Here is a 27799-nt window from a genome sequence, read left to right as displayed (position 1 = left end):
GCCCCGGGGCCTCCTCCCGGTGGGGCATGCCTGGAACACCTCACCCAGGAGGCGCCCAGGGGGCATTCTTGTCAGATGCCCGAACCACCTCAGCTGGCTCCTTTCGATGTGGAGCAGCAGCGGCTCTACTCTGAGCCCCTCCCGGATGGCCGAACTTCTCACCCTATCACTAAGGGAGAGGCCAGCCACCCTTCGGAGGAAGCTCATTTCTGCCGCTTGTATCCGCGATCTTGTTCTTTCGGTCACTACCCACAGCTCGTGGCCATAGGTGAGGGTAGGGACGTAGATCGACCGGTAAATTGAGAGCTTCGCTTTTACACTCAGCTCCCTCTTCACCACGATGGACCAGTGCAGCGTCTGCATTACTGCAGCTGCAGCCCCAATCCGTCTGTCGATCTCCGGCTCCCTTCTCCCATCACTCGCGAACAAGACCCCGAGATACTTGAACTCCTCCACTTGGGGCAGGAACTCATCCCCGACCCGGAGTGGGCACTCCACCCTTTTCCAGCTGAGAACCATGGCCTCAGATTTGGAGGTGCTGATCCTCATTCCCGCTGCTTCACACTCGGCTGCGAACTGTTCCAGTGCGAGCTGGAGGCCCTCACCCGATGAAGCCAACAGAACCACATCATCTGCAAAAAGCAGAGATGAGATTCTGAGGCCACCAAAGCGAAAGCCCTCCGCCACTTGGCTGCGCCTAGAAATCCTGTCCATAAAAATTATGAACAGAACCGGAGACAAAGGGCAGCCCTGGCGGAGCACATCACCCACCGGGAACGAGTCCGACTTATTGCCGGCAATGCGAACCAAGCTCTTGCAACGGTCGTATAGGGATCGAATGGCCCGTAGCAATGGGCCAGACACCCCATACTCCCACAACACCTCCCACAGGACACCCCGAGGGACACGGTCGAATGCCTTCTCCAAGTCCACAAAACACATGTAGACTGGTTGGGCAAACTCCCATGCACCCTCAAGTATCCTCGAGAGGATAAAGAGCTGGTCCAGTGTTCCACAACCAGGACGAAAACCGCATTGTTCCTCCTGTATCCGAGGTTCGACTAGCGGACGAACTCTCCTTTCCAGCACCCTGGCATAGACTTTCCCATGGAGGCTGAGGAGTGTGATCCCCCTGTAGTTGGAACACACCCTCCGGTCCCCCTTCTTAAAGATGGGGACCACCACCCCGGTCTGCCAGTCCATAGGTACTGCCCCTGATCTCCACGCAACATTGCAGAGGCGTGTCAACCAAGAAAGCCCTACAACGTCCAGAGCCTTCAGGAACTCGGGGCGGACCTCATCAACACCAGGGGCTCTGCCACCAAGGAGTTGTTTAACTGCCTCAGTGACCTCGCCCCCGGAAATTGGCGGGTCATTCCCCTCATCCCTAGACTCTGCTTCCTCCTCGGAAGACGTGTCAGTGGGATTAAGGAGGTCCTCAAAGTATTCCTTCCACCGCCTGACAATTTTCTCAGTCGACGTCAGCAGCGCTCCGCCAGCACTATACACAGTGCAGGTAGAGCACCGCTTTCCCCTCCTGAGACGCCTGACGGTTTGCCAGAATCTCTTCGAGGCAGTCCGAAAGTCTTTTTCCATGGCCTCTCCGAACTCCTCCCACACCCGAGTTTTTGCTTCAGCCACTGCCCGAGCCGCATTCCGCTTGGCCTGTTGATACCTGTCGGCTGCCTCCGGAGTCCCACAGGCTAACCAAGCCCAATAGGACTCCTTCTTCAGCCTGGTGGCTCCCTTCACCTCTGGTCTCCACCAATTTGTTCGGGGATTACCACCACGGCAGGCACCAACCACCTTGCGACCGCAGCTCAATGCAGCAGCTTCGGCAATGGAGACGCTGAACATGGTCCATTCGGACTCAATGTCCCCAGTCTCCCTCGGAATGCTGTTTAAGCTCTGCCGGAGGTGTGCGTTGAAGATCTCGCGGACCGGGGCCTCTGCTAGACGTTCCCAGCACACCCTCACTACGCGTTTAGGTGCACCAGGTCTGTCCAGCGTCCTCCCCCGCCACCTGATCCAACTCACCACCAGGTGGTGATCAGTTGACAGCTCAGCCCCTCTCTTTACCCAAGTGTCCAGAACATATGGTCGCAGGTCTAGTGATACGATTACAAAATTGATCATCGACCTACGGCCTAGAGCGTCCTGGTGCCACGTGCACTTATGGACACTCTTATGTTCGAACAGGGTGTTCGTTATGGCCAAACTGTGACTAGCACAGAAGTCCAATAACAAAACACCGCTCGGGTTCAGATCAGGGAGGCCGTTCCTCCCAATCACGCCCCTCCAGGTCTCGCTGTCGTTACCCACGTGAGCATTGAAGTCTCCCAGCAGGACAACAGAGTCTCCAGGTGGAGCACCTTCCAGCACCCCCCCCCCCCCAGGGACTCTAAGAAGGCTGGGTACTCTGAACTGCCACTCGGCGCATAAGCGCAGATGACAGTCAGGACCCGTTCCCCGACCCTAAGGCGCAGGGAACAAACCCTCTCGTCCACCGGGAAAAACCCCAACGAAACGGCAGCAAGCCGAGGGGATATTAGAATACCCACCCCAGCCCGCCGCCTCTCACCAGGGGCAACTCCAGACTGAGACAGAGTCCAGCCCCTCTCCAGGAGACTGGTTCCAGAGCCCAAGCCATGCGTAGAGGTGAGCCCGACTATATCTAGCCGGTACCTCTCAACCTCACGCACTAACTCAGGCTCCTTCCCCACCAGAGAGGTGACATTCCATGTCCCTATTGCCAGTCTTGGCAGCCGGGGGTCAGTCCGCCAGGGCCTCCGCTCCTGGCCGCCACCCGACACACAATGCACCCAACCCCTATGGCGCCTCCTGCGGGTGGTGGGCCTGCGGGAGGATGGGCCCATGTCTCCTCTTCGGGCTGTGCCCGGCCACCAGACGCTCGCCCTCGGGCACCCTCCCCGGGCCTGGCTCCAGGGCGGGGCCCCGGTAACCCTATCCCGGGCACGGTAAACTGTTCCCTCGATATCCTTTTCATAAGGGTCTTCTGAATCGCTCTTTGTCTGGTCCCTCACCCAGGACCAATTTGCCATGGGAGACCCTACCAGGGGGCAAAAGCCCCCAGACAACATAGCCCCTGGGATCCCTGGGACACACAAACCCCTCCACCACGATAAGGTAGCGATTCAAGGAGGAGTGTAATGTAAAATGAATAAATACATAAATAAAACAGCCTTAGATTACTTGTTACTTTTACAAATGTAAAGATAAAGGACTGCTTTTTTGACCAGATCCCTCTTGTAAAACAGCCTGTGTTCTCAATAAGTCTAACACATGACTTTTTTGTGAGTTACAATTCCAACCCTGATTACCAACTACCGAAGAAACCAACAAAGTTTCCATTTCATCAGTGTTACTTGACTGTGCACATTGTCAGCATGACAAACTGATCAGTTATTAGATCATTAATATGAAAATAAAATGACATGATTGTGATAGTTCACTTGATGGATGTTATTTGAGATAGTTTACAAGATTAGAAACCTATTGGTATTGCAGTAAAATCAAATACTGTATCATAAATAAGTGATTTATGCATGAATCATACTCAATGGTTAAAACAAATAGATATTTAAGCCCCCAAAACATGCAATGGTCAATCAGCCCTGGCACCAGAGTGATTTTTTTTGTCAGATATTGCAATTCAACAGTGTATTCAAATTTTATAGTTCCATATTTACACTGATAAGGCATAATATTATGACCACTTAGAAATGTAGCAAATAACACTGACTATCTCTTCATCACGGCCACTGTTAGTGGGTGGGATATATTAGGGAATAAGTGAACATTTTCTCCTCAAAGACCTTAAAGTCCTGGACAAGATACTGAACCCCAAGCTGCTCTCTGGTGTGTTCATCAGTATGTGAATATTAAAATATTCACATTAAAATTAAGAAATTTGGATGTAGACTGGATTAGCTTGGATGAATATTGGTGAATGTGGAATTTCATAAATAAAAAAAATAAAAAAATAAAAAAAGCTTGAGTAGAAAAGTACACCATACCACTGCATTTTTAGCCACCTAGATGGATTTGGAAGTTTATTCAGTGTGTGTTTAGATAAAAACATCTAAATGACAAAATTATATATTGTCCGTAAAAAGTTCTAAAAGGATGACATTGTACAGCAACGTCTTTCACAGAGTATCACAGCCATGGTCAACCACCCTAAACACATATAAGGGTTATGACTTGCCTCCATTTCTCAAACACTTGTAGTCACAGGACCTCAGAAGTGCAAAGTAAACCTTACTAAAGTTGTTCTGAAAACACCTGAACTGTTAAGTATGAAGTGTTAATCTTCTTCTTAAGTAAGACCAGACAGTGTCTGCTTCTAATGTTACACTGTGTAGCTTTTGTTGCATCCAGTGGGATTATTTCAGCAGTGGAGTCTCAGCAGTCTGCATGCATGCCACTTACTTTTCCACAGTAATTAGCTCTTATGTGCAAGTGTAATTCTCTCTTGACACATTTCTGCTCTGTTTTCTCATCCTGTCACCATGCAATGTCCTGGCATGGATGAGAGGAGAGCTTCAGGATTTCAACAGATGAGGGGATTCCCTGAAGACCACCTGTGATTGACAGGTGGTTGCTGCAGGGAATCATACAAACAGTTTGTTTCAGGGAGGGAGGAGGAGAAGACCCCTGGGAGCAACACACATTCTGGCATTAATTAGTGGTTCCCAAACATTTTTTGGTAGGCCCCCCTTTGTTTTACAAGAAAAATGTTTGCGCACACGCACGCACACATCCTCCAACCACATACACCCATATTTTGCTCCATTGCGGTTTATTTCAGACCTCAAACATTTAGCAAGCAATTAAGCAAATACAAGTAATCTGCAATAAATTACAGGTAGTAAGGAAATAAACTACTAACTCTTTTACGCTAAGTCCACACCTACACGGGTATTTTTGAAAACGCAGCTGTTTCGTCCACACGTAAACGCCGTTTTGAATCACCGAAAACGGAGATTTTTTTAAAACTCCTTTTTTGCGTTTACCTGTGGACGAGGAATACAGAGTTCATCACGCAACGTCAAAGGTATGTGCCAAGGTATAAAGTAACACTTTATGTACACTCTGGGTTTTAATAGGATATGACGTCTTTCAACAACCACAGCTATCGTTCATTGGTGGCCTTTAAAAAGATTCCAGATTTAAGACACTTCCAGGTTGGCTTCAATTATCAGATCAGGAGGCTAAATTCATCTTTTATGCTGTCTGAGTGTTTCCTCTCTTCGCTTCATGTAGTGATGATGAACTCTGAAGGCAAGAAGTATACATCATTCCACACTGAGACTTTGGGCCATTATGAATACACCATGTGGGTACCTGTGGAGCATTTCATGTAGCTGTATGTACTCAGAATAATAAGTGTAAGTGTGGAAATATGCAATTTGATTATTGATCCTGCTTTGACCAACAATTTTAGCCTTGCTAGCTTTAACAGGTTGTGGTTCGCACTGCATAAGTTTTCAAATTGCTTTTGTGAAATTATTTACCCAGTCAGCTGATTATAATTCCAGTCAAAACAACGATTTCACTCAGATCCTTATTTTCTCACACATAGCAGTGCAAGTGCTAAGTGTACAAGCTGGAACAATTCACATGTGACACATGGACTTTTTTCCACTTCAGATATTCTCAATAATAAAGTATGCTAAGCTCTTAGTCTCTCGTGTATTTAAGTAATATCTCCTAGGATGCATAATCGGTGATGTTTCCTGGGTTCATCAGATGTTTTGGGTATCTCAACAGCAAACATCCTCACCCAGGTGACCCTCTGTATCTTTGCTCACAGATTGAATGGGCATCCTCTAAGCCATTCCTGTAATGTCCAACCATTTAAGAACTTTGCAGAATGAGCCCTTTTGGGGCTGTTTTTCTGCCAAGGGGACAGGACGACTGATCCGTGTTAAGGACAGAATGAATGGGGCCATGTATCGTGAGATTTGGAGCCAAAACCTCCTTCCATCAGTGAGAACTTTGAAGATGAAACGAGGCTGGGTCTTCCAACATGACAATAATCCAAAACACACCGCCCGGGCAACAAAGGAGTGGCTCCGTAAGAAGCATTTGAAAGTCCTGGAGTGGCCTAGCCAGTCTCCAGACCTCAACCCCATAGAAAATCTGTGGCGGGAGTTGAAAGTCCGTGTTGCTCGGCGACAGCCCCAAAACATCACTGCTCTCGAGAAGATCTGCATGGAGGAATGGGCCAAAATACCATCTACTGTGTGTGCAAACCTGGTAAAGACCTATAGTAAACGTTTGACCTCTGTTATTGCCAACAAAGGTTATGTTACAAAGTATTGAGTTGTATTTTTGTTATTGACCAAATACTTATTTTCCACCCTGATTTACGAATAAATTCTTTACAAATCCTACCATGTGAATTCATGGATTTTTTTTTTCACATTCTGTCTCTCACAGTTGAAGTGTACCTCTGGTGCAAATTACTGACCTCTGTCATCATTTTAGGTGGGGGAACTTGCACAATCGGTGGCTGACTAAATACTTTTTTGCCCCACTGTACGTCTATTGCACCATAACTAAGGGAGGATTCAGGGTCACCTGGTCCAGCCCTAACTATATGCTTTAGCAAAAAAGGAAAGTTTTAAGCCTAATCTTGAAAGTAGAGATAGTGTCTGTCTCCCGAATCCAAACTGGAAGCTGGTTCCACAGAAGAGGAGCCTGAAAACTGAAGGCTCTCTCTCCCATTCTACTTTTAAATACTCTAGAAACAACAGGTAGGCCTGCAGTGCGAGAGCGAAGTGCTCTAATAGGGTGATATGGTACTACAAGGTCATTAAGATAAGATGGAGCCTGATTATTTAAGACCTTGTGTGTGAGGAGCAGGATTTTGAATTCAATTCTGGATTTAACAGGAAGCCAATGAAGGGAAGCCAATACAGGAGAAATCTGCTTTCTCTTTCTAGTCCCTGTCAGTACTCTTGCTGCAGCGTTTTGGATTAGCTGAAGGCTTTTCAGCGAGTTTTTTGGACATCCTGATAATAATGAATTACAGTAGTCCAGCCTGGAAGTAATAAATGCATGAACTAGTTTTTCAGCGTCACTCTGGGACAGGATATTTCTAACGTTAGAGATGTTGCGCAAATGGAAGAAAACAGTCTGACTCCAAGGTTCCTCACAGCGTTACTGGAAGCCAAGGTAATGCCATCCAGAGTAAGAATCCGGTTAGATACCATATTTCTAAGATTTTCAGGGCCGAGTACAATAACCTCAGTTTTATCTGAATTAAGAAGCAGAAAGTTAGCAGCCATCCAGGTCTTTATGTCTTTAAGACATTCCTGCAGTTTAACTAATTGGTGTGTATTATCTGGCTTCATGGACAGATAGAGCTGTGTGTCATCTAAATTTGTGACACACCATTTCTTCTCCAGCTTACGAGTCATCTGCTTTAGGCTACGTGTTTGAGAATTATACCACAGAGTCAGGTACTTCTGAGGCCTTAGTTTTCACTGGAGCTACAGTATCCAGAGTAGTACGTAGTGAGGAGGTAAAATTATTAACAAGATAATCGACCTCTGTTGGAGTAGCGTTCAGGTAGCTGCTCTGCTCTATGTTGGTACAGGGCATTGAAGATGATAACCGTGGGTGGATTATATTCTTAAACTTAGTTACAGCGCTTTCAGAAAGACATTGACTGTGATAAAGTTTACTCTCCACCGCTGTGTAATAGATTATTGTAAATGTAAATGTTATCAGGAAATGATCAGACAGGAGAGGGTTTTCAGGAAACACTGTTAAATGTTCAGTTTCTATGCCATATGTTAACACAAGATCGAGAGTGTGAATAAAGTGGTGGGTGGGTTCTTTTACATTTTGAGAGAAACCAATTGAGTCTAATAACAGATTAAATGCCATGTTGAGGCTGTCATTTTTAGCATCTACATGGATGTTAAAATCACCCATAATAATTATTTTATCTGAGCTCAGAACTAAATCAGATAAAATGTCTGAGAAATCAGACAGAAACTCTGTGTAAGGCCCAGGTGGACGATAGATGATAACAAGCAAGACTGGTTTCTGAGTTTCACAGCGGGGGTGGAGACAAGGTTAAGCATCAGGTTTTCAAATGAATTAAAAGTGTCACGGCGGGGTGCGCCGATGTGAGTGAAAACAGGACCCAAAAGCAGATGATGACGAGTAGTGTAAGTTTAAACAGAAAGTGATCCTTTATTAGATGACGGCAGGAGTAAACCAGGAAACCAAAATAAACTGACAAGACACTAAGAAACAAAATACTAAACGGTACTGAGATTGGAGACCACAGACTGGGACACATTGAAGGCTGCTTCTAACAGCTTGGACGAGTTTACGGACACTGTCACCTCCTATATCCACTTCTGTGAGGACAGCATTGTGCCATCACGCACCAGGGTGAGTTATAACAATGACAAACCCTGGTTTACTCCTAAACTCAAAAAGCTGTGGCTGGAAAAGAGAAAGGCGTTCAGAAGCGGAGACAGGGACTGCTACAGAGAGGCCAAGTACAGGTTCACTAAAGAAGTGGACATTGCTAAACATCAGCACTCTGAGAAGATGCAGCAGCAGATCTCAGAGAATGACTCGGCCTCTGTGTGGAAAGGTTTGAGGAATATTACAAACTACAAGCCTAAAACCCCCCACTCCACTGATGACTTGCTCTTAGCCAACACCCTTAACGACTTCTACTGCCGTTTTGACGAGCCATCAGGCAGCCTTCACACCTCCAACGGGCCCAACAATAGAGGCACTTTGGACACTAATTCCCCCACCTCTCCCCCCTCCATAGAGCCATCACCACCTTCAAACTGTTCACCTAAAACACCCCCCTCCTCACCCCACACAAAAGAGGATTTCACACCACCTCCTCCCACCACAACTCTTCATATTCATGAAGCAGATGTGAGGAAGCAGTTTAAGAACCTGAATGCTCGGAAAGCTCCCGGCCCAGACGGCGTGTCTCCTGCCACCCTCAGACACTGTGCAAACGAGCTGGCCCCAGTGTTTTCTGGCATTTTCAACTCCTCACTGCAGGCATGCCATGTGCCTGCCTGCTTCAAGTCCTCCACCATAATCCCTGTCCCCAAGAAACCTAGGATCATTGGACTAAATGACTACAGACCCGTGGCTCTGACATCTGTGGTCATGAAGTCTTTTGAGCGCCTAGTTCTCTCCCATCTCAGGACCCTCACGGCCCCCCTCCTGGACCCCCTGCAGTTTGCATATAGAGCCAACAGGTCTGTAGACGACGCCACCAACATGGCCCTACACTTCATCCTGCAGCATCTGGACTCCCCAGGAACCTACGCCAGGATCCTGTTTGTGGACTTCAGCTCTGCCTTCAACACCATCCTTCCAGACCATCTCCGAGACAAGCTCTCCCAGATGAATGTGCCTGATCCCATCTGCCGGTGGATCACTGACTTCCTGACGGACAGGAAGCAGCATGTGAGGCTGGGAAAGAATGTCTCGGACTCCCGGACCATCAGCACCGGCTCCCCTCAGGGCTGTGTTCTTTCTCCTCTGCTCTTCTCCCTGTACACCAACTGCTGCACCTCCACCCACCAGTCTGTCAAGCTAATCAAGTTTGCAGATGACACCACCGTTATTGGGCTCATCTCTGACGGGGATGAGTCTGCCTACAGGAGGGAGGTTGAACGTCTGGTGTCCTGGTGCAGCCACAACAACCTGGTGCTGAATGCCCAGAAGACAGTGGAGATTATTGTGGACTTCAGGAAGCACACAGCCCCACTCCCCCCCATCATGCTGACTGACACCCCCATCACCTCTGTGGACTCATTCCGCTTCCTGGGTACCACCATCACCCAGGACCTGAAGTGGGAGCCCACCATCACCTCCGTCATCAAGAAAGCCCAGCAGAGGATGTACTTCCTGAGGCAGCTGAAGAAATTCAACCTGCCAACACGGACGATGATGCAGTTCTACACTGCAATCATCGAGTCCATCCTCACCTCCTCCATTACCGTGTGGTACGCTGGAGCCACTATCAGGGACAAACAGAGACTGCAGCGTGTTGTGCGCTCTGCTGAGAAGGTGACTGGCTGCAGACTCCCATCTTTGCAGGACCTGTAAACCTCCAGGACATTGCGGCGTGCAGCTCGGATCTCAGCTGACCCTTCTCACCCTGGACACAGTCTGTTTGACCTGCTCCCCTCAGGCAGGAGGCTCCGGTCCATTCGCACCAGAACCTCTCGCCATAAGAACAGTTTCTTCCCCTCTGCTGTTGGACACATGAACAATAACCATATGGCTGTTCCCGCCACTAACACATGACCCTACGCTGTGTTCACTGCATCATTCCATGTTTGGCACTGATCACCACCTGCACTCATGTATATATCTTTCAACGTAGCACTCTTAATTCTTATTCTCATGTATATATCTCATGTATATCTCATGTATATCTCATGCACATATCTTTCTACGTAGCACTTTTAATTCTTATCCCTACTTTTATTTTTTTTTTCATGTCTATTTAAGTGCTATTTATGACACTATGTTTGCACTGAAGCACCGCAGCAATTTCCTAATGTTGTAAACCTGCTCAACATTTGGCAATAAACCCCTTTCTGATTCTGATTCTGATTCTGATTCTGAGACCAAAACCTAAACTATGACTGTGGTGGAAAATAACAAGCAAAGACCATGACTAAGACTAATAATACATAACAGACGAAAACTGTAACTAAGACTGAGGTCAAATAAACAGACGAACCGATCAAGGCAAGCAGAAAACAAAAGGCTTAAATACACACATGAGGTGATCCAGGGAAGTGGAGACACATGAGGAAACAGCTGACTGACATGAATCTAATGACAGGACCAGGAGGAGTGAAACTAAATACAATGACCAAAGAACACATGACACTGTCAGAATAAAACAGGAAACACTAAAAACTAAACATGACAACACAATAAGACAGACCTAATACGTGATGAATGAATACAAAGCCCCAAACATAAAAAAAACCCAGGAACAATCATCAATAACTGCCCAAACTAAAGGCAAAATAGGAAATAACACAAAAACTAATAACATATCAAAAAATGAGAAAAATACAAAGAGAACTCAGAGTGCTGGGTCAGAGACCCAGCCTGTGACAAAAAGTCTGTCTTGGTCTTTGGTTGATTAATAGGCTGGTGTGAAAAATTGCTGCCACACCGCCCCCTCGGCCTGTGCTTCGAGATTTCTGGTAGTTAGAATGACTTGGGGGTGTTGATTCATTTAAACTAGCATAATCCTCCTGCTGCAACCAGGTTTCTGTAAGGCAGAGTAAATCGATTTGTTGATCAATTATTAAGTCATGTACTAACAGAGACTCGGAGGAGAGAGACCTAATATTTAATAATCCACATTTCACTGTTTTACTCTTTGGTTCAGATGTGGATACTGTATTGTTCTTTCTTTGTAATTTTTTTTAATGTTTAAGTTGTCTATTGCTGGTTTTTAGTTTGTTTTTTGTCTGTTTGGCAGCTGACACAGTCTCAGTGGAAATGGGGGGTTTTTTTTGGGGGGGGGGGGGGTAGCAGGAGGACAGAGGACAGAGAGGCGTGTTAGACTGCAACTCTGCTTCCTGGTCCCAACTCTGGATAGTCATATTTTGGGGGGTTTAATAAATTTGTCCATATTTCTAGAAATGAGAGCTGCTCCATACAAAGTGGGATGGATGGCGTCTCTCCTAACAAGACCAGGTTTCCTCCAGAAAGTTTGCCAATTATCTATGAAGCCCACATCGTTTAAGTGGGTGATTAGCTAACAATGCTGTCCTTGGTTGTGAAGAGGACATGTTTAGCCTAGGTTTTTAATTTGCTAACCTCAAGCTGCACAGAGCCTATTTATCACTCTGCTGTGCTGATAAACTTCAGGTGTCTGTGGTGATTGTGACTCTATAAGTACGTAACCACAGCATGCAAAGGTGATAGACTTAACAAATATCAGCTGGCCAAAATCCCCTTTAAAGTCTTCTTACTACACTACACCTGCAGCATGGTTTCATCTGAGCAAGCACACATTTGAACTAAAACAGTCAAAAAGGGTGATTGTGATGCAGGAAAACACCGGCAGACAAATTAAAGCCATATGTGGTGGAGGAGAAGAGGACATTTAGAGGAAGTGTGTAAAATCTCAGCCTCTCTCCTTTTCTCCCGGGAGGTACGTGAGCCAGTCTACCATAGCTAAACTGCGGTGAAGCACAATGCTGCAGAGATTAACTCTGGCCCATATCTTCAGATCGCCAGTGAGGCTATGAAACACAAAGAGGTTGTGTTAGAGCGTAAGAGCAGGATTACAGCAGGGTAACAGAAAAGACAGGGAGTTAAAAAAAAGTGGACCATCCCACATCAAGATAGCATTTCACCTTTTACGTTATATTAAAGGGAAAGAAAGTATTTGGAGTAGATCAGGGACAGAAATATAAAAATGAGATAATTCCTTTATATAAATAATAAATATATTCATGTTAGTAAGGCTTTGATCTGGGACTACCCAGACTTTTCATTGGTGTGCATTGAATAGCAGCAAGTAATCAATGATAATATATGTGCTGCTTATTTAGTCATAAGCATTGAGTATTTCTTCTTCAGTCACCTTTCTCACTCACTATGTGTTAATAGACCTCTCTGCATTTAATCATACGTGTTATTAATCTCTGGCTCTCTTCTACAGCATGTGTTTTATCCTGTCTTCTTTCTCTCTCCCCAACCAGTCGTGGCAGAAGGCTGCCCCTCCCTTAGTCAGGTTTCTTCCTGTTGAAAGGGAGTTTTTCCTTCCGACAGCAGTGTCCTGGCAGTGATTATATATGTATTTATTATTGGTGTTATTTAGTTTGTATTAAGCTATTCTATCTAAAATACTGTGATAAAATTAAATATATCATAATTATGCATGATAAACTTCATTTCCTGAGTTATGGCCAAAAACAAGTTCAGTGAGGTCACCTTCCCCTTTGGACTTTTATCCACTCAATTTTAATCTGTTTGTCTCTTGACTAAATTTACTGAAACATGTTCTCAAAGATGTGAACCTAAAACTAAATGTGTCCAGGAAGTTGCCAATATTATAAGGCTGTGAGATATCTTTAATCTGAAGCTGGTGAGGGGAGAGGCAAAGATTTTTTAAGTCATATCACATATAGATATGTATTCACTCAGTCAGACCTCACAAACACTAATGTACGAGCTGGGATTAGTGTTTTAATCAAATATAAGCAGATGTCTCTATCATTTTAACATTGTTTTTCCTTTTAACAAGATGTCCACTGAAACTTATCTTACTGACCACTTCAAGAGTCACTGACCTTCACAGAGAATCTGTGATAAAAATAACTAATGAGTGCTACTGTGCTACTGTTCTTTTAAGCATATCTGCAAGTGAGCACATATATGCATCGTCTATTTATGCAGCGTGTGACAAGTTGGTGAAATGACTCACTCTTTCTATTCTTTCCCTCCTGTCTCCCACTGAGGGATGAGTCAGAATACAGGAGGAATCTGGGTGAATAATAAACCATCTTGCTCCCCCAAACATGAAATAAGATTAGTACTCTCTTCTACATGTACTTCTGGTAATAAAGCCACACTAAGATAATGTAATAAGAGACAAGGATGACTTTTTGTCTCAGAATCTTATTAAGTGACAAAAACTTTCATTTAGCACAAACACACTGAGAAAAATATCAGTGCCAAGCTAGTATTTTTATAGTTGTGTTAGAAATGATAAAGCCAAATCACACACCATCCACATTTAAACATACAGATACATATTGGCACACAAACAGACAACTTTTCCCTAGAGTGGGAGAGATCCATCTAGCTTAACACACCTCCTACTCATCTATCCAAATACCTGGTGCCATGACAACCCACTGGCAATTCCTAAAGCAATGAGATTATGGCTAAAAGTGTCACACACCACTTAGTTTCTCTGCATATCAAATGTCATTAAAAGCACAAATCTTGTGAAAGTTAGGATCATGAGATTAATTCTGTCAACACTCTAATACTTCTACCAGTCTATAAGTGTCATATAAATCTTAACTTAATTTATGAGCATCAATAAGATTATGCTCCATGTCTACAAAGCTGACTTTACAGAAGCATTAATGTCTCCTGATAGCAATGTTAGATGACTTTTAGATGGTTCATTAGAGCGCTTCAAAATAGGAGTCTACTTGTAACTTGTTGTAACAAATTGCCTTACACAAAAAGTAAGGCAATTTGTTTTTGGTCATTTATTTCTTTTGTTTATTTTTTGCCAATATGAATTGTTACAACAAAGTAATAATTATCCAAACACCGATTTCAATATTGCTCAGATGCTGACTCAGCTATATGAGGTATGGGTGACAATGAATTAATCTACATGGCAAATCTATTCAATGTAATTCCATTTAGGCTACGTCCACACCTACATGGGTATTTTTGAAAACTGAGATTTTCCGTTTTTGTTATTTTTTTTAAATTCCGTTCACATGTAAACCCAAAAACGAAGGAAAACGTTGCTAGGAACATGCCAAAGCAACGATATATTCCTAACCGTGTAGAAATGTTGGCCAATCAGAACTCTAAAAGACTGGGTGGGAAAGAGTAAACAAAGATGGTGCATATACGCAGAACTGAGTCCTATGTATGGAGGGACAGAAACTGTGTTGTATATGGAGAGCATGAATGGCATGGGAGGAGCTGAAGAATGTCACATTAGCTATGTCCTTTATACTCTCTATGTCAATGACTCTCACACTGAGCTGAAATGAAACAAGTCACACACAAAAATTGGTGAATTAAACAAATCGCAAAGAATTGCTTAACTTTATAAAAAAAAATCATATGTTTTATCTAAAAAAAAGTTAAGAAAGTAATGTTTGTCTATTGTTGTCTTAAAGATGAAGACATTTTATTATTTTATGTGTATAAATTATTGCCATGCTAACATTGCCATTAGCTCAAAGTACTAAAGTAAAGCAACTCAATCCCGTTGCTTAACTAAAGTGCAATAAAAATCACTTTTTAAAAAAATCTGAATCTTACTTCAAAATAATGAGTAAAACAAGATTAAAAACACACCTGTTAAGTTGAATAATGAAAACTGGACCCTGGTCACTTAATTGAACAATCTGACTAAAAAATGGCTATAAAAAGTTCTTCTGGAATAGCAAACTGATATTTAACAGCTGTCTCTAATTGGCTCGGAATGGCCCAGTCAGTTTTCATACCCAACAGTGAAAAGTATATTGTATGCAGTAAAATTAATAGCCAGAGAACTAGACATACACTAAACACATTTTCTTTGCTAGGAGGACTTCGATAGAGTTCCTCATTTGTCTTTTTTCTTTTTGTTTCAATTCATTTATTTATAGTATTATTCACATTAGTATATTCACAGCCAGAGCTGACAGGTGTGGAGGGGTAGGAGAAAAGTGAGAGAGAATGAGTTGTAATTCTGTGCAAATTTGGATTTGGTTCTTCCTTCATAGACTGGAACAAAACACTACAAAGCTCTCCAAATGCATGTGTTAAGACAAAAGCTTCAGTCTGCACAAGGGCACCAAGCTCGGTGGCCTACTCTCCCCTTCACTTCTTGTTGTCTTCACTGAGCCAGTAGCAGTAGCAATCCAAAAAAATAAAGATATTAAAAAGATATTAATAAAGTGGAACCCCGACTTACGAATACCCCATTTAACGAAAAATTCAAGTTACGAAGGCACTTAACGGCAAAATGCCCGAGTAACGAAATCCGTTGGCTCTGATTGGCTGAGCCCAGAATGCCTACAATGCCTACAATGCCTTCCGAATCATGTGACAACCCCCTTGGCTTTCGTAATTGCGCTTCGCTGTTCCACTTGAACGATGCATTGTTGTTGCAGTTAGCAATTAGCCTATAGCCTATCGTTCACTCAAAAGGCGCGATGGGTGCTTCGACTTACAAAAATTTTCGACTTACGAAAGACCCTCGGGAACGAATTAATTTCTTAAGTTGGGGTTCCACTGTACTTTAGGATAAGCCTTTTACTGATGATGTATTACTTTTCCTTGGCAATTCACAAGCCTCTTTTCTGAAGACTGTCACATTAACAGATGAATCGTCAGATCTATGTAGTAACTAATGCCATAACGCAAATGTCGAACCCTATTTTAACCCTATGCTGCAACCTTCTTTTTTTAAAAAATATTTGACTGACATTTGCCCTATATTGAATAGAGACAATAGAGATGGACAAGAAAGCAGGACTCAAACCCCTGCTGCTTTCTGGTGGCCATGTCATCGCCTGCTCACACGCTGAGCTAAGCTGAAACACAAACTTGACTACATGTCAGGTCAACACATACCACAACAACTTGAGTGACGGGAAGATGTAGGGATAAAAGGAGTTTCTGGTTATGTCAATTAGACATAGATTTCCCGCAAAAGTCTATGTCAAGTTTTATAGATAAGGTCACATCTATATCAGACTACTCCATGGAATGGTGTTTGGCTCTTAATTGTTATTTTCAAAATACCTCCAGCAGGCCACAGTCAGGTAACATTAGATATTTAGGTGTAAATCTCCTATTTCAGGTATTTCAGGTAGTCCCACTTCCATAGGTGTATAAAATCCAGTTCCTAGCCATGCAGTTTACTTTTACAAACATTTGTGAAAGAATTGATGGTTCTAAAGAGCTCATTAAAATTGAGTGTGGTACTCTAATAAGATGACACTATTGCAACAAGTTATCTCGTGATATTTCTTCCCTATTAGCTATTCTACAATCAACTGTAAGGAGAAGCACCTACAGCAACTCAGCCATGAAGTGGCAGACTACATAAACAGAGCTCCTGTAAACCCGACTGTTCAAAACACTGCTGACTCAATAACGGCATGGGCCCAAACCTCCTCTGGCATTAGCATGAGCACAAACACTGCATGACTGGAGCTTCATGGCATGGGTTTCCATGGCTGAGCAGCTCTTGTAGTTGTCATTTTGTAGTTGTCCATTACCTTTGTCCATATTGTGTAGCTATATTTAAGCTCAGTCTTGATGTTTACATGTATTTTATTTGAGTATCTCCATTTTGTGGTAACTCTTTTTCATGTTCCTCATTGATGGTAGGGTGATATCAGTGGTGAAACAGTAATATTCTTACTCTGCAAGGTAATTTTTGTAAAAAATGCAGACTTCTTTGAAGACCGAGGAAAACTCTTTGGACGTCAAAACCATTCAGTGAATAATATCAAAAATGTAATATTTTTCTTAATATAACATCTTTTTCAAAGAAAAAAACCTTACCAAGCCATCCAGCACCAGAGTTGGGAACACACATGTCTGTCTCAGCGCTGGGCAGGACAAAGCCCACTACAAACACCTCCACTCCATCGGACATAAGTGCCAGACCTAGAACAAAGAACAGCTGCCACTGGAATCTCCCATGGCCACACTCCTGCATGATCAACTCGTACTGCTGGGCCAGCTCTTCCTCATCTGCTTGTCTCTCATTTTCTAGTTCCTTGCGGCTCTTTAGGCTGTCAGACACTGGCTGGCCCAGAGCAACCTGACCATCCCGTGGCTTCCCATCATTGTATCCAGGCACTCCTTGGTACTCCCCCTCATAGATCTCATCTTCATCATCGTGACCCTCCGTGGCATCACTAGAGGCCCCGTCCTCTTCATTGGTTGCATTGTCGGCATAAAGACCATCTTGTTGAGTATAACTGTTGTAGTTGTTCTCTTCTTCATCCTCATTTTGGAAACGATTGTAGCTGCGCTGGGATGAGTATTCATCAGAGGCTCGATCAACAGCTTTGCTGAAATTTTTGGCAGCTTGCCTTTTGGCTTCCTTAGCGATGTCCTTGGCACCTCTGACCAAGGAAGTCCTGTTGTTATGCGTTTCCTCCATCTTGGCACGAGGGTAACAAGCACTAAATTCAGCTTTAGTCCACTTTTATTCCACCAGCTGCAATAAATATAAGTTACTTAGTTGTTTTTCTATCTTCTATTCCCAGACAGAGCAAGATTTATGCTAATTTATTACCCCTGAAATACCACCCAACTGCCAGAAGACTAGCAATTAAGTAATGGTGTCTAATTCCATTGGATTGCAGTAACTAGACAGTGCTGAAGAGAAGACAGTTGATCTCAGACTGGCAAGATTCAAAGTCCAGTGACCACTCAGGAGAGGAAACCTGCAGGGACAGACAGAAAAAAGCAAGTTTAGCTTGATTAAAGACTGCCAGTCACAAATACCTGCCTGCAGTATTTCTTGGCACACTCCAAAAGAAAATTTTTACACAGAGACAGCCACACTCCCCACTGATGTTGACAGAAAGCGCAGTCTACTAATGAGATGAAAATGATGTACTAGGAAGTAAAAGTCACAGAGGCCAAATTTTGCAGGTTTGAAGTTGTTAGCTGAAAGTAGCATTGATGATTTAAAGAAACTCTACATACCGGGACTTAGACATGTTCTGTTATGCTCATAAACATAGCTGTAATATAAATCTACTGGCATAAAATAAATATTAGTCAGTAGACTAGCTATGGATAAAATATAAAGTAAAAGTGTTACTGGCCAAATTTTCTGATATTCCTGAATACAAAATATCCCAAACCTACACTACTGTTGTACTCTCAGTCTGGCTGAAATATGCTCCTATTTATGGTTTGAACTACATAGCAAAAAAAAAAAAGCTATTTGTATGAGCCCATCAAGAAACCAATGTCCAAGCAAGTGCACAAATAAGCAATACAGTAAGTATAGTGGTATGCTTGCTGTCAGAGTTTCATTTAATTACAACTCAGGTCCTTGAAGTATTTTTGGAGTATATTGTATAGTGCTTTGTACTCAGTTCTCGGACATGATCTGTTCACACATTATTAGTTTGTTGATGGCATGACAGCAGTAGTCTAAACATAATTAATGACCAACCCATGAAGTATGATGTGTTGACATCAGTGGCTAGAAAACTGTAACTAGGTGTTTGTGGTCCCTGCACTTACACTAAATGACAAAGTACAGGGCCACATACACATTACACCTGTAGGATTTGCTTGGCCATAGAAAGTATGTTGAAGTTTCCAGCTGTTGTGCTGACGTTAATGCCAGAGGAATTTTTGGAGTGAATCAGCTGTGTTGGTGAATTTATGCATGTCTCTGTGCTTGGTGACTTTACATGACCTGCTACTTCATGCCCATGTTGATGTAATTCCTAAATATTTCCAAGACATGTCACAAACTAACTTGTTGGAGTGGCAGCATCCCACAATCAAATTCGGTGAGCTTTTTGAAACCAAAGCCATGCAGTCTGCCTGTCCATAGGTGCTTAATTTTATACATCTGAACTCAAAGCTTAAGAAATGTGGCTCAATATTTTTGCCCATATTGCGTATTTCAGAAAATGTGAAACAATTTATTAAATTTATATGCAGCATTGCTCGGACATCTCCAATTTGCATAAAAATGTTATGGCCCAAAGTTTGACTATATAAAATGACTGATGTGAAGTTTTATTTTCATATATTAAATAGTTTTTAAGATTTTTTTTCTTTTTTGAAAAATGGCCAGAGGACAGATTGAATGTGAATGAATATCTAAAAAACTATTAAAGATAAAAGCCCAATTTTCACTGGTCACTCTTACCGTCAAAATAAATCAGGGTTTGTAACTTGGGACAGATATATAAAAAATATCTGATAATTGGCTTGTTAAAATATGAAAAAAAATGATTTGAGATGGAATGACTCCCTTGTGTGTCAGAATCTTGGCTACTAGCAGCAGACCTTTTCCATCATGGATGTCATGGGTGGACTGAAATCTGGGGGAATTTGAACACCAGGTTATTGCCTTGGGCTCTTTGTGATGTTCCTCGAGCCATTTATGAGCAGATTTCGCAGTTTGCTGGTATGCACTGCCCTCCTTACAGAGGCCACTGTCATTAAAGAGTCTCACTGCCGTATGGGTGTGGGCTTGATTTGCGACAATATTTCAGTGGGTGTGGATATGACAAAGTGGAATTTGGCACATCTACATGCATCCAGGAGCTCAAGGTTTCCACTGCAGAACACTGCACTGAAATGAGACTGTCAATTTCATTCACTGCACCTGTCAGTGGCTTTAATGCGGTGGCTGATTAATGTATATCTTGAGCATTATTGATACTTTCTTTGCATGGCGCTGTAAATGGTAAATGGCCTGCATTTGTATAGCGCTTTTTTTAGTCCCTAAGGACCCCAAAGCGCTTCACACTACATTCAGTCATTCACACACTGGCGATGGCAAGCTACATTGTAGCCACAGCTGCCCTGGGGCGCACTGACAGAGGCTGTGATTTGATTGATCAAAAATTTATTTTTAAGCCTGTTTTGTTTTGTTGGCATTAACATGTTAGAATTATAATTTCACAATGCTGAGTGCATATTGCATTTCAGCACCACGTCTGTTGCATTGTTTTCTGTTCTGTATGTCAGGTTTGCTTTGTATTTAGTATATGTTTTTATACATGCGGTTTACATTTTTGTTAAGTCAGAATAAACTTTATTGTTCTGAAAAGATATCCATAACTATATGTATTTCTGTTATGCATTCAAAAATAATACATCCTTGAAAATGTGGCTTTTGCTGCTCTGTTTTATGTCAAATGTGATTTGTTTCTGGCTCATGTTTCTAGGCTGGAATTACATGTCAGCTAGTATGACTGACTCTCCTTAGGGGACTCTGTACTATGACACTGGTGGGGCATTTCAGAAGACCTGTCAACCCACAAGGCCAAGCCATATGAGCACCCAGCAGTCACTGTACCCAAACACTGCTGCAAGAGAAACACGAGAAAGCCTCTGGGCCATCACTTTCCATTCCAAAGCCACTTTAGCATCACTATATGCTGTAGAGTGCACACTGAACAAATGGTCAAGTGGTGTTTGACAAGCCAGGTATGTGAGAAAGAAGGCTCGTCGACTGAGTTTGTTTAATGGTAAATAAATCCTCGATTAATCAAATACTGCTTTATTTTTCTTAACTTCAATGCTGGCCTCGAGAAAAAGAGCAGTCACTGGCATCTCCTTAACAAAAATACTAGTAATCGCAAACAACCTGAAAGAGTAATTTATCTGGCTACACTCTTTTTATTTTAATTAGAAGCATTAGAAGCAAATTGTAAGTACTTCCTTGTAGATTCTAGTACGCATATCAGTAAGACAATACATTGCAGTCACACAGTAATGTGAAATGATTTTGTCTAAGAGCAGATGAAAACCTTAACACACTTCTGCATTTCTGTGTGAAATCTCTTGGGTGGAAAGCATACAGTGATGTGTTAAGACTGGGTGAAGTACCCTATTGACCATGGCAGGTTGATGTATTGTGCTTCTACCACCTTTGCTCTGCAGCATTAGATAAAGCATCAGTCGGACTCTGTCATTTGAACACAAGCGCCGGAGCTCCACAACGACGTGAAGCAGATTTTGGTGCAATGCAGCAGTCAAATGATGTGGCGAAAGTGCCCTAACTAACTTTGTGCACAGGCAGGTGATTACCCCCCCCCCAACAATTCCCAAAGATACAGCACTAATTCTGTGGCTACAGGACAACTACATAATTTACACTGCTTCCATGTGTCCTACAGTAAAAAACAAACAGATGGATTACAACCTGAAGTGGGAAGTGAAAAATTCTACAAGGTTAGATGTTGGAATATCTAATCTATCTGATGAATCGGTCCTCACAGTTTCAGGCTCAGGTATGTTACTGTTTTGTGTAGACATGTGTTATGGCAAATATTACGTAGACCAGATGTAGACTCAATGTCCCAACATACCTATCACCCAGACTTAGCCTGAGTCAACATAGTCATTCAAACCTATAGATCGATAGTCGATTTGGTTTGGGCCAAACATCCATTACTCGCTGGATCAGCAATGTATTTTTAGTCTTTGGAGAGAACTTTTGTAAATGTAATTTGTCCCATTTGAGGTGGGAAGCAGGAAATTCCAAATTCACAGTCAGAATTTTCAGCTAGAAGCCCCCATTAAGTTGGTCTTACCACCAAAACACTGTACTACCACTGCTGTGTATTAGTAACTTGTTTAACACACCACATACAGAGCACTGGACAGGTTCTATCTATAAACTTGCTGAAGCATTCTTTTTGAGCCCAAAAAACAAATACTGCATTGTACTCTTGATAATGCAAGCAAAACATTGGCTTTTTTTCTTACTATTATTATTGGAACACTGCAAACTCGGGCTTGACGTTGTTCTCAGTTCCAACATTTGACTTCTGAGGTAAAAGATGGTGGCAAGCTAAACTAATGTACCTAGCTACTGAAGTAGTAGATGCAGGGTGCATTTCAAAATAACAAAACTAGTTTAGCCATAACTAGAAATATCTAGGGGCAGATCACAATGTGGTTTGAAACAGATTACGTAGATTATCTTGTCAGACCTTAGCATCCTGTTTAATAACTAAATAACTACATATTTAGTTATTTATATAAGATCCCTATATAAATCAAACAAGATACTATATAGTGAAGGACTTCATAGTAACACTCGGATTTACAGTATACATCAAACATTATTGGTCAAATATGACATTCTGTGCTTTTATAATGCACAAAAGAGCTTCCATTGAGCATACCGCTGTGAGTACAGAAGCACATTCCTCCTTCCAAACTTCCCCTCATTTTTAACCACACTGCTCCTCCAAACTGAGAACTTGATGCCTCTGACTAAAGGTCTAAATGTGTGATAAACCTCATGATATGCTCTGAGAGTTTCCACACCCAATGGTCAAGAAGAAAATAACCAATCAACTAACTGTCCAGCAATGCTCAGAGAACTTTTTATAAAAGAGGGAAATGGATAATTTTGTATAACAGACACCTGGGTCTGCGTGTACTCCCTGGTCTCCATGCTAATCTCTACTTTCCTTTCGCTCTGGCTCTCAATCTCTCTTCACCTCCTCCTTTTTTCTCCCTCTCTTTCCCTCTTCCATCTCTCATCTCGCTTATCCAAGTGCGCCAAGAATTTCAAAGTCATCATCTTGATGGTAATGCAGAATATGAAACGTATGCCTCTTCTGTTGACATTTCATTATTCATGATAGGCTAACCGTTCTCCTCCTTATGCAAATGGCCATTAATGCTGACATTTAGAAGTCTTTCAATATAGTTTGGGCTACAGAGATAATTCTTAAAAGTCCGGTCCAAATGTCCAGTCTCTTTTTGAAGCAATCTTTAATCCATTTCCTCACATACACATATTGCTGATGTCAGAAATTACCCATGGTTATACAATAAGTCACCACACTTCAACCAACAACCTTGGCATTTCCTCCAATAAACAGCTAATATCGCTTATGGTCACTTCTATTTTCTTTCTGATGGCGACTCATGCCTTCTGCTGTGACGCAGTTATTGGGGTTATTATTACAACAACTCTCATGTTGTGATTTTAGCAATCAGCAAAATTCCTGCAAGTTCTGAATCAGCAGTCCGCGGAGGGTGAAGAAATGATTTCCTTGCAGTCGAGCTGTCATGGCCTGCTGACGCCATCCAGCAACATTCATTAATCACTGGCAAACACGCATGAAAACACAAGATGCCTGCAAGCACACACAGGTCCACCTTGGAGGTGCTTGCTATGAGACTCAGTAAGGCATATTCTTATGACACAAGGTAAAAGGAAGAAGCTATTTTCAGCAGTATATTATTCAATTTGAAACTATAATTCATTGTTGATAATATCAAAATCAGCAACATTTTGTTGAGCATAAGATCCAGTGAGTGCATGCGACATGCTGGCTGACAATATGTGAGTGTAAGCGGTATGTGCAAAGCCCTACAGGCTCTCTACGGTGCCCACAGATGGCTGCAGTGAACATTTGTTCATGCACATCATGTGAATAAAATAACATGCCAAGCTCTGCAGATGCTTCACAAGAGAAGTACAGAAATACTTCAGAACCTCCCATGTGGTTCCACATGTAGACATGCAATATGAGTACTTTTATAGTGGTACGATGGGTAGGTAAAGTAAGCCTTGAATTTGGATTTGCTGCCTGTAGGAGACAGAGATTAAAAACTGTAACTGTATTGCATGAAAGGTGTATGAAGCTTAGCAAAGCCTGAAGGAAACCTCACAACTGTCGCCAAAGCATAAAAAGAAGAAGGTATAAAACGTTTCGATCCCTATTGATCTCAGAAAATTATGAAACATTATGCCATGTTCTAGCACACCTCTTATCTATGTGTACATTTACCACCTGGTTGTTTTCTAATAGAACGTTAGAGGGATATCTTTCCGTTGTAGTTTTCCCTAAAATTGACACAAAAGATGTAGTGTGATCAAACCACTACATAGCAAATTTTAGAGGCCACAAGTGAGTATTTGCCACAGAACACAGAGGGAGTGGAAATAACTAAAAACTTACAAGCAAACCCCACTTGACTGCTTTGATCAGAATCCCAATAGGCCAGTTGACAGTTGTGAAGGTTTACTGACTGCTTGGCCAGCTGCTGTAGAGGTCCCTCTGTAGAAGTTTGAATCGTGTGTGTCTGTTGTCATGATCAGTGCAATGCTCAGTTGAACTTTCTGTATTTTTAGGCTTTGTCAACATGTCAGAATCCACCACTTTATATTTGTTTGTCTCTCTCCTTATGCTGCTCAAAAAGGGGACACTGGAACACCCTTTAACTTTTTAGTGGGATTTTTTAATCCAGCCCTCAGTGGATGGATGATGACTGCTGTTGCATCATTTTGTTCTCAGCAAATTGCACAGTGCCTCTCAGAAAAAAATTTCCAACTTAAATATTCACTTTCAACAAGCCAGTGAAGTTCAAAGCAACAGACCGGGTGTGAGTGTGTTTGTTCAGCTCAGCTTCTGAATAAAGTCAGATCTCTATAGTCACTCCAGTTCTTCCTGGTATCTTGCTGTTGTACCTTCTTGTGCTATATGAAACAAATTCATTGTCCTATACGTGACACATTAATTAGGCCAGGGATACTAGAAAACATTTGGTCAGGTGGAAACATTTTAACTCATTATGATTTCAATTAACCTCCACACAGTAAAACGATGAGCTGCTGAAGCAGAAGACATGAAGGTGGCTTCACATCACTGATCTCAGCAAATGAAGCGAATTTTACAAAGGACTCTCCCACCTTTGTTGGCATACTGAACACTGAATCCAGTTAAAAGAAGACATAGTCATGAAGCGCTACTAAATAATTGAGGGAGACATTCTTCACTTATGTCCACATATGAATCGCTTGATGTTACCTGCCCTGCTCTCTACAGGCTGGTGACCGCCTGACAGATTGTATCCTGACTTTCTGCCCCCACCATCTGTGAGACGTGTGCCGCAGACATGCAAGCCAAACCCTCCTTTGTGCGTACTGTCCTCAAACAGAGATGAAAATTGAGATTAACAAAGAAGTGAAAACGACTAATGTGAATAGATGAATGGATGTTTTCATTGCCATCTCGCGTGCTAAACCAAACACGGAGGCACACGGGCCTAAGGCAAACATCAATTTACTGACTTGGGTGTTTGACAAATATCTATTCAAATGGAACATTTATCCGGTCAAGAGAACTGCCTCGAAGCGAACACCTGGTCACAATTTCCAGAAGGATGAATGGGGAAGTTTGGGAAAGCTTTATGCAAAACTCATCTGTCACTTTCCTCTTTGTTCCACTTGCAGCGTTTTTACTACTGCGGCTTCTACGCGGCGGCGCCACCGGGTGAGTATAGCGCAGAGCACGAGCGGGAAGGAACATCAATCACCGCGCGGCCCTCTGACGCAACTGGCGTCCCATAATTAGATTTCGGGCAGTCCTTTCAATGTTCCCTTGCGAGACGACGTCGCACTACGCTGTACAGTTAGATTGCTCTCCTCACACCGCATCGAGCACTGACTCCTGATTAATGGATGAACCTATCTCCCCCCCTCCCCTCGTCGTCTCTCTCTCTGTGCGCATCTTACTGCAGATTTCACTCCGGCTGCTCGTGCGCGCTAAGCGGAGGGGGAAGCTCGGGGTTGCCTCGCCGTGCGTGCACCGACTCGCTTTTTCTATGACCAATGATCGCGTCAGGATGGTAGCACCCCCTACCCCATCACCCTTTCCATGGACACACACACGCATAGCAAAAAGTCGCAGCATTGCTCCACGATGAAAAAAGACTAGACACAAAAATATATTTTAAAATAATAATAATAATCAATAAAACTTTGGCAGCAGGCAAAAGCTGACACACGCCTCAGAATCTGCTCTGATCATCAAGAAAATGAGGAGCTACTCTGATCAAACACAGTTCTGTGGTGTGGATTTCTAATTCTAAGCACAGCTTAAGATGCTCGCGCTGGACGACTTCGAAAGTTGCCCAACTTTCCCGTCAATCATGAGCGCGGAGCATTTTATTTTTTCTACTGCAATTTTTTTAAGCAGCAGGTGAATACGAAATTTCCTCTTACCGTTAATGACAGTTATCCAGACTAAAGCGTGGGTGATGGAGGAGATGAACTTATAGTTGCTGATATTCAGTGAGACAAATGAATAAATGCTTACAATTTCTAGTGCATCGAAACGAACTCGAAGACTCTGAAGTGTCCGTTCCTTGATTTGCGTCTCTACACGGCCACGGAGGTAGTGAGCAACGAATTAATTCTTTCTTTCTTTTTTCTTTTTTCTATTTTTTTTCTCCTCTTGTCTTCTTCGATGCAGCGGTTTCTCTGCTGCAGTCCAAGAAAGCCCAGGGATGCTGATGGGAGGTAGGAAGCGTGAGTGAGTGTGTGAGTGTATGTGTGTGTCTGTGATGGGGAGCGAGGGGGAGAGGGAGGGTGCATGAGCAATAGGCAGACTGAGATCAATAGTGGCTTTGCATCCTACGGACAATAGTGAGCTTTTCCGTATAATAGTCCACGGTACGTATCCGGCGAAGGTTCCGTGACGTGCTACAATCACAAGCTGCTGGGTTTAGACGTAAGATGAGAGTAAGGGAGGGCTGAAATTTGGCTCCCGGGGAGAAGTTTGAAAAGAAGCTGCTGGTTAAAGCTGCAACTTCACTAAAAAACAGTTGTGCTGTGCCTAAATCCTCTGAAGTGCTAATGTACAAAAGCAGCTTCTGTTAAGACTGCAAAATACACCCCAGGTTTATTTTTTTCATGACTTGACCTGTAAAATGTGAGAAAATTATGAGTATACTCTCACCAGCCAATTCATTAGTCATACCTTGATAGTTACTATTAGTTTTGGCTACATAACTGCCTTAATTCCTGATAGTTTTTGGTCCTTTCTGACATGACTTTGTGAAGCCTCCAGGTCTCATCTCCCTCCACCGATTTTCATTTATTTATTTATTTATTTATTTATTGGACTGATGTCTGGAGACAGCACCAAAGAATAATATTTCTACCTCCGTGCTTAACCATGGGGATGGTATTTTTTAGCTCATACTCACCATTTCTCTTTCTCCAAAAGGGTGGCTTAAGTTGATGCCAAAAAGCTTGATTTCGGTTTCATCTGACCAAAATAACTTCGCTAAATAATTTAGAAGTTCACTGACAAACAGGTGCTTCAGTCCATCACAGCGTTGTTTTACAGAAGGTGTTCTTAGTGTTTGTGGTCCCAGCTGCCTTAAGATCATTACCAAGCTCATCTTGTGTCCTTTTAGTCTGATCGACCACCTTTCTCATGATCATCCTCACCCCAAACATGAGCTAAACATGAGCTAAACATGAGAGGTTTTATGACAAAGTTTGTGTTTT

The 27799-nt window shown here is 42.7% G+C and overlaps 1 protein-coding gene across 3 annotated transcripts in view; it reads right to left on the bottom strand.

The window, feature by feature from the left end:
- LOC113025427 (synaptic vesicle glycoprotein 2C-like) overlaps nt 1-27020 on the bottom strand; it is a 69500-nt gene extending 42480 nt beyond the window's left edge. For 2 of the 3 annotated variants that reach the window (XM_026173144.1, XM_026173146.1), the window contains exons 1-2: nt 26601-27020; nt 17326-18218 (exon numbers count right to left, since the gene is read on the bottom strand). In XM_026173144.1, the coding sequence (XP_026028929.1) occupies nt 17326-17932 (607 nt within the window). In that variant the 5' untranslated portion in view covers nt 17933-18218; nt 26601-27020. Of the gene's footprint in view, nt 1-17325; nt 18219-26506 lie in introns of all 3 variants that reach the window. The other variant, XM_026173145.1, reaches the window with a different exon arrangement.
- Nucleotides 27021-27799: the final 779 nt, after the last annotated feature.

The sequence above is a fragment of the Astatotilapia calliptera genome, chromosome 7 (genome assembly GCF_900246225.1).
Source record: "Astatotilapia calliptera chromosome 7, fAstCal1.2, whole genome shotgun sequence".
Taxonomy (NCBI): domain Eukaryota; kingdom Metazoa; phylum Chordata; class Actinopteri; order Cichliformes; family Cichlidae; genus Astatotilapia; species Astatotilapia calliptera.
Note: the sequence above shows the minus strand (reverse complement) of the source record. Positions and strands in the feature narration are given on the sequence as shown.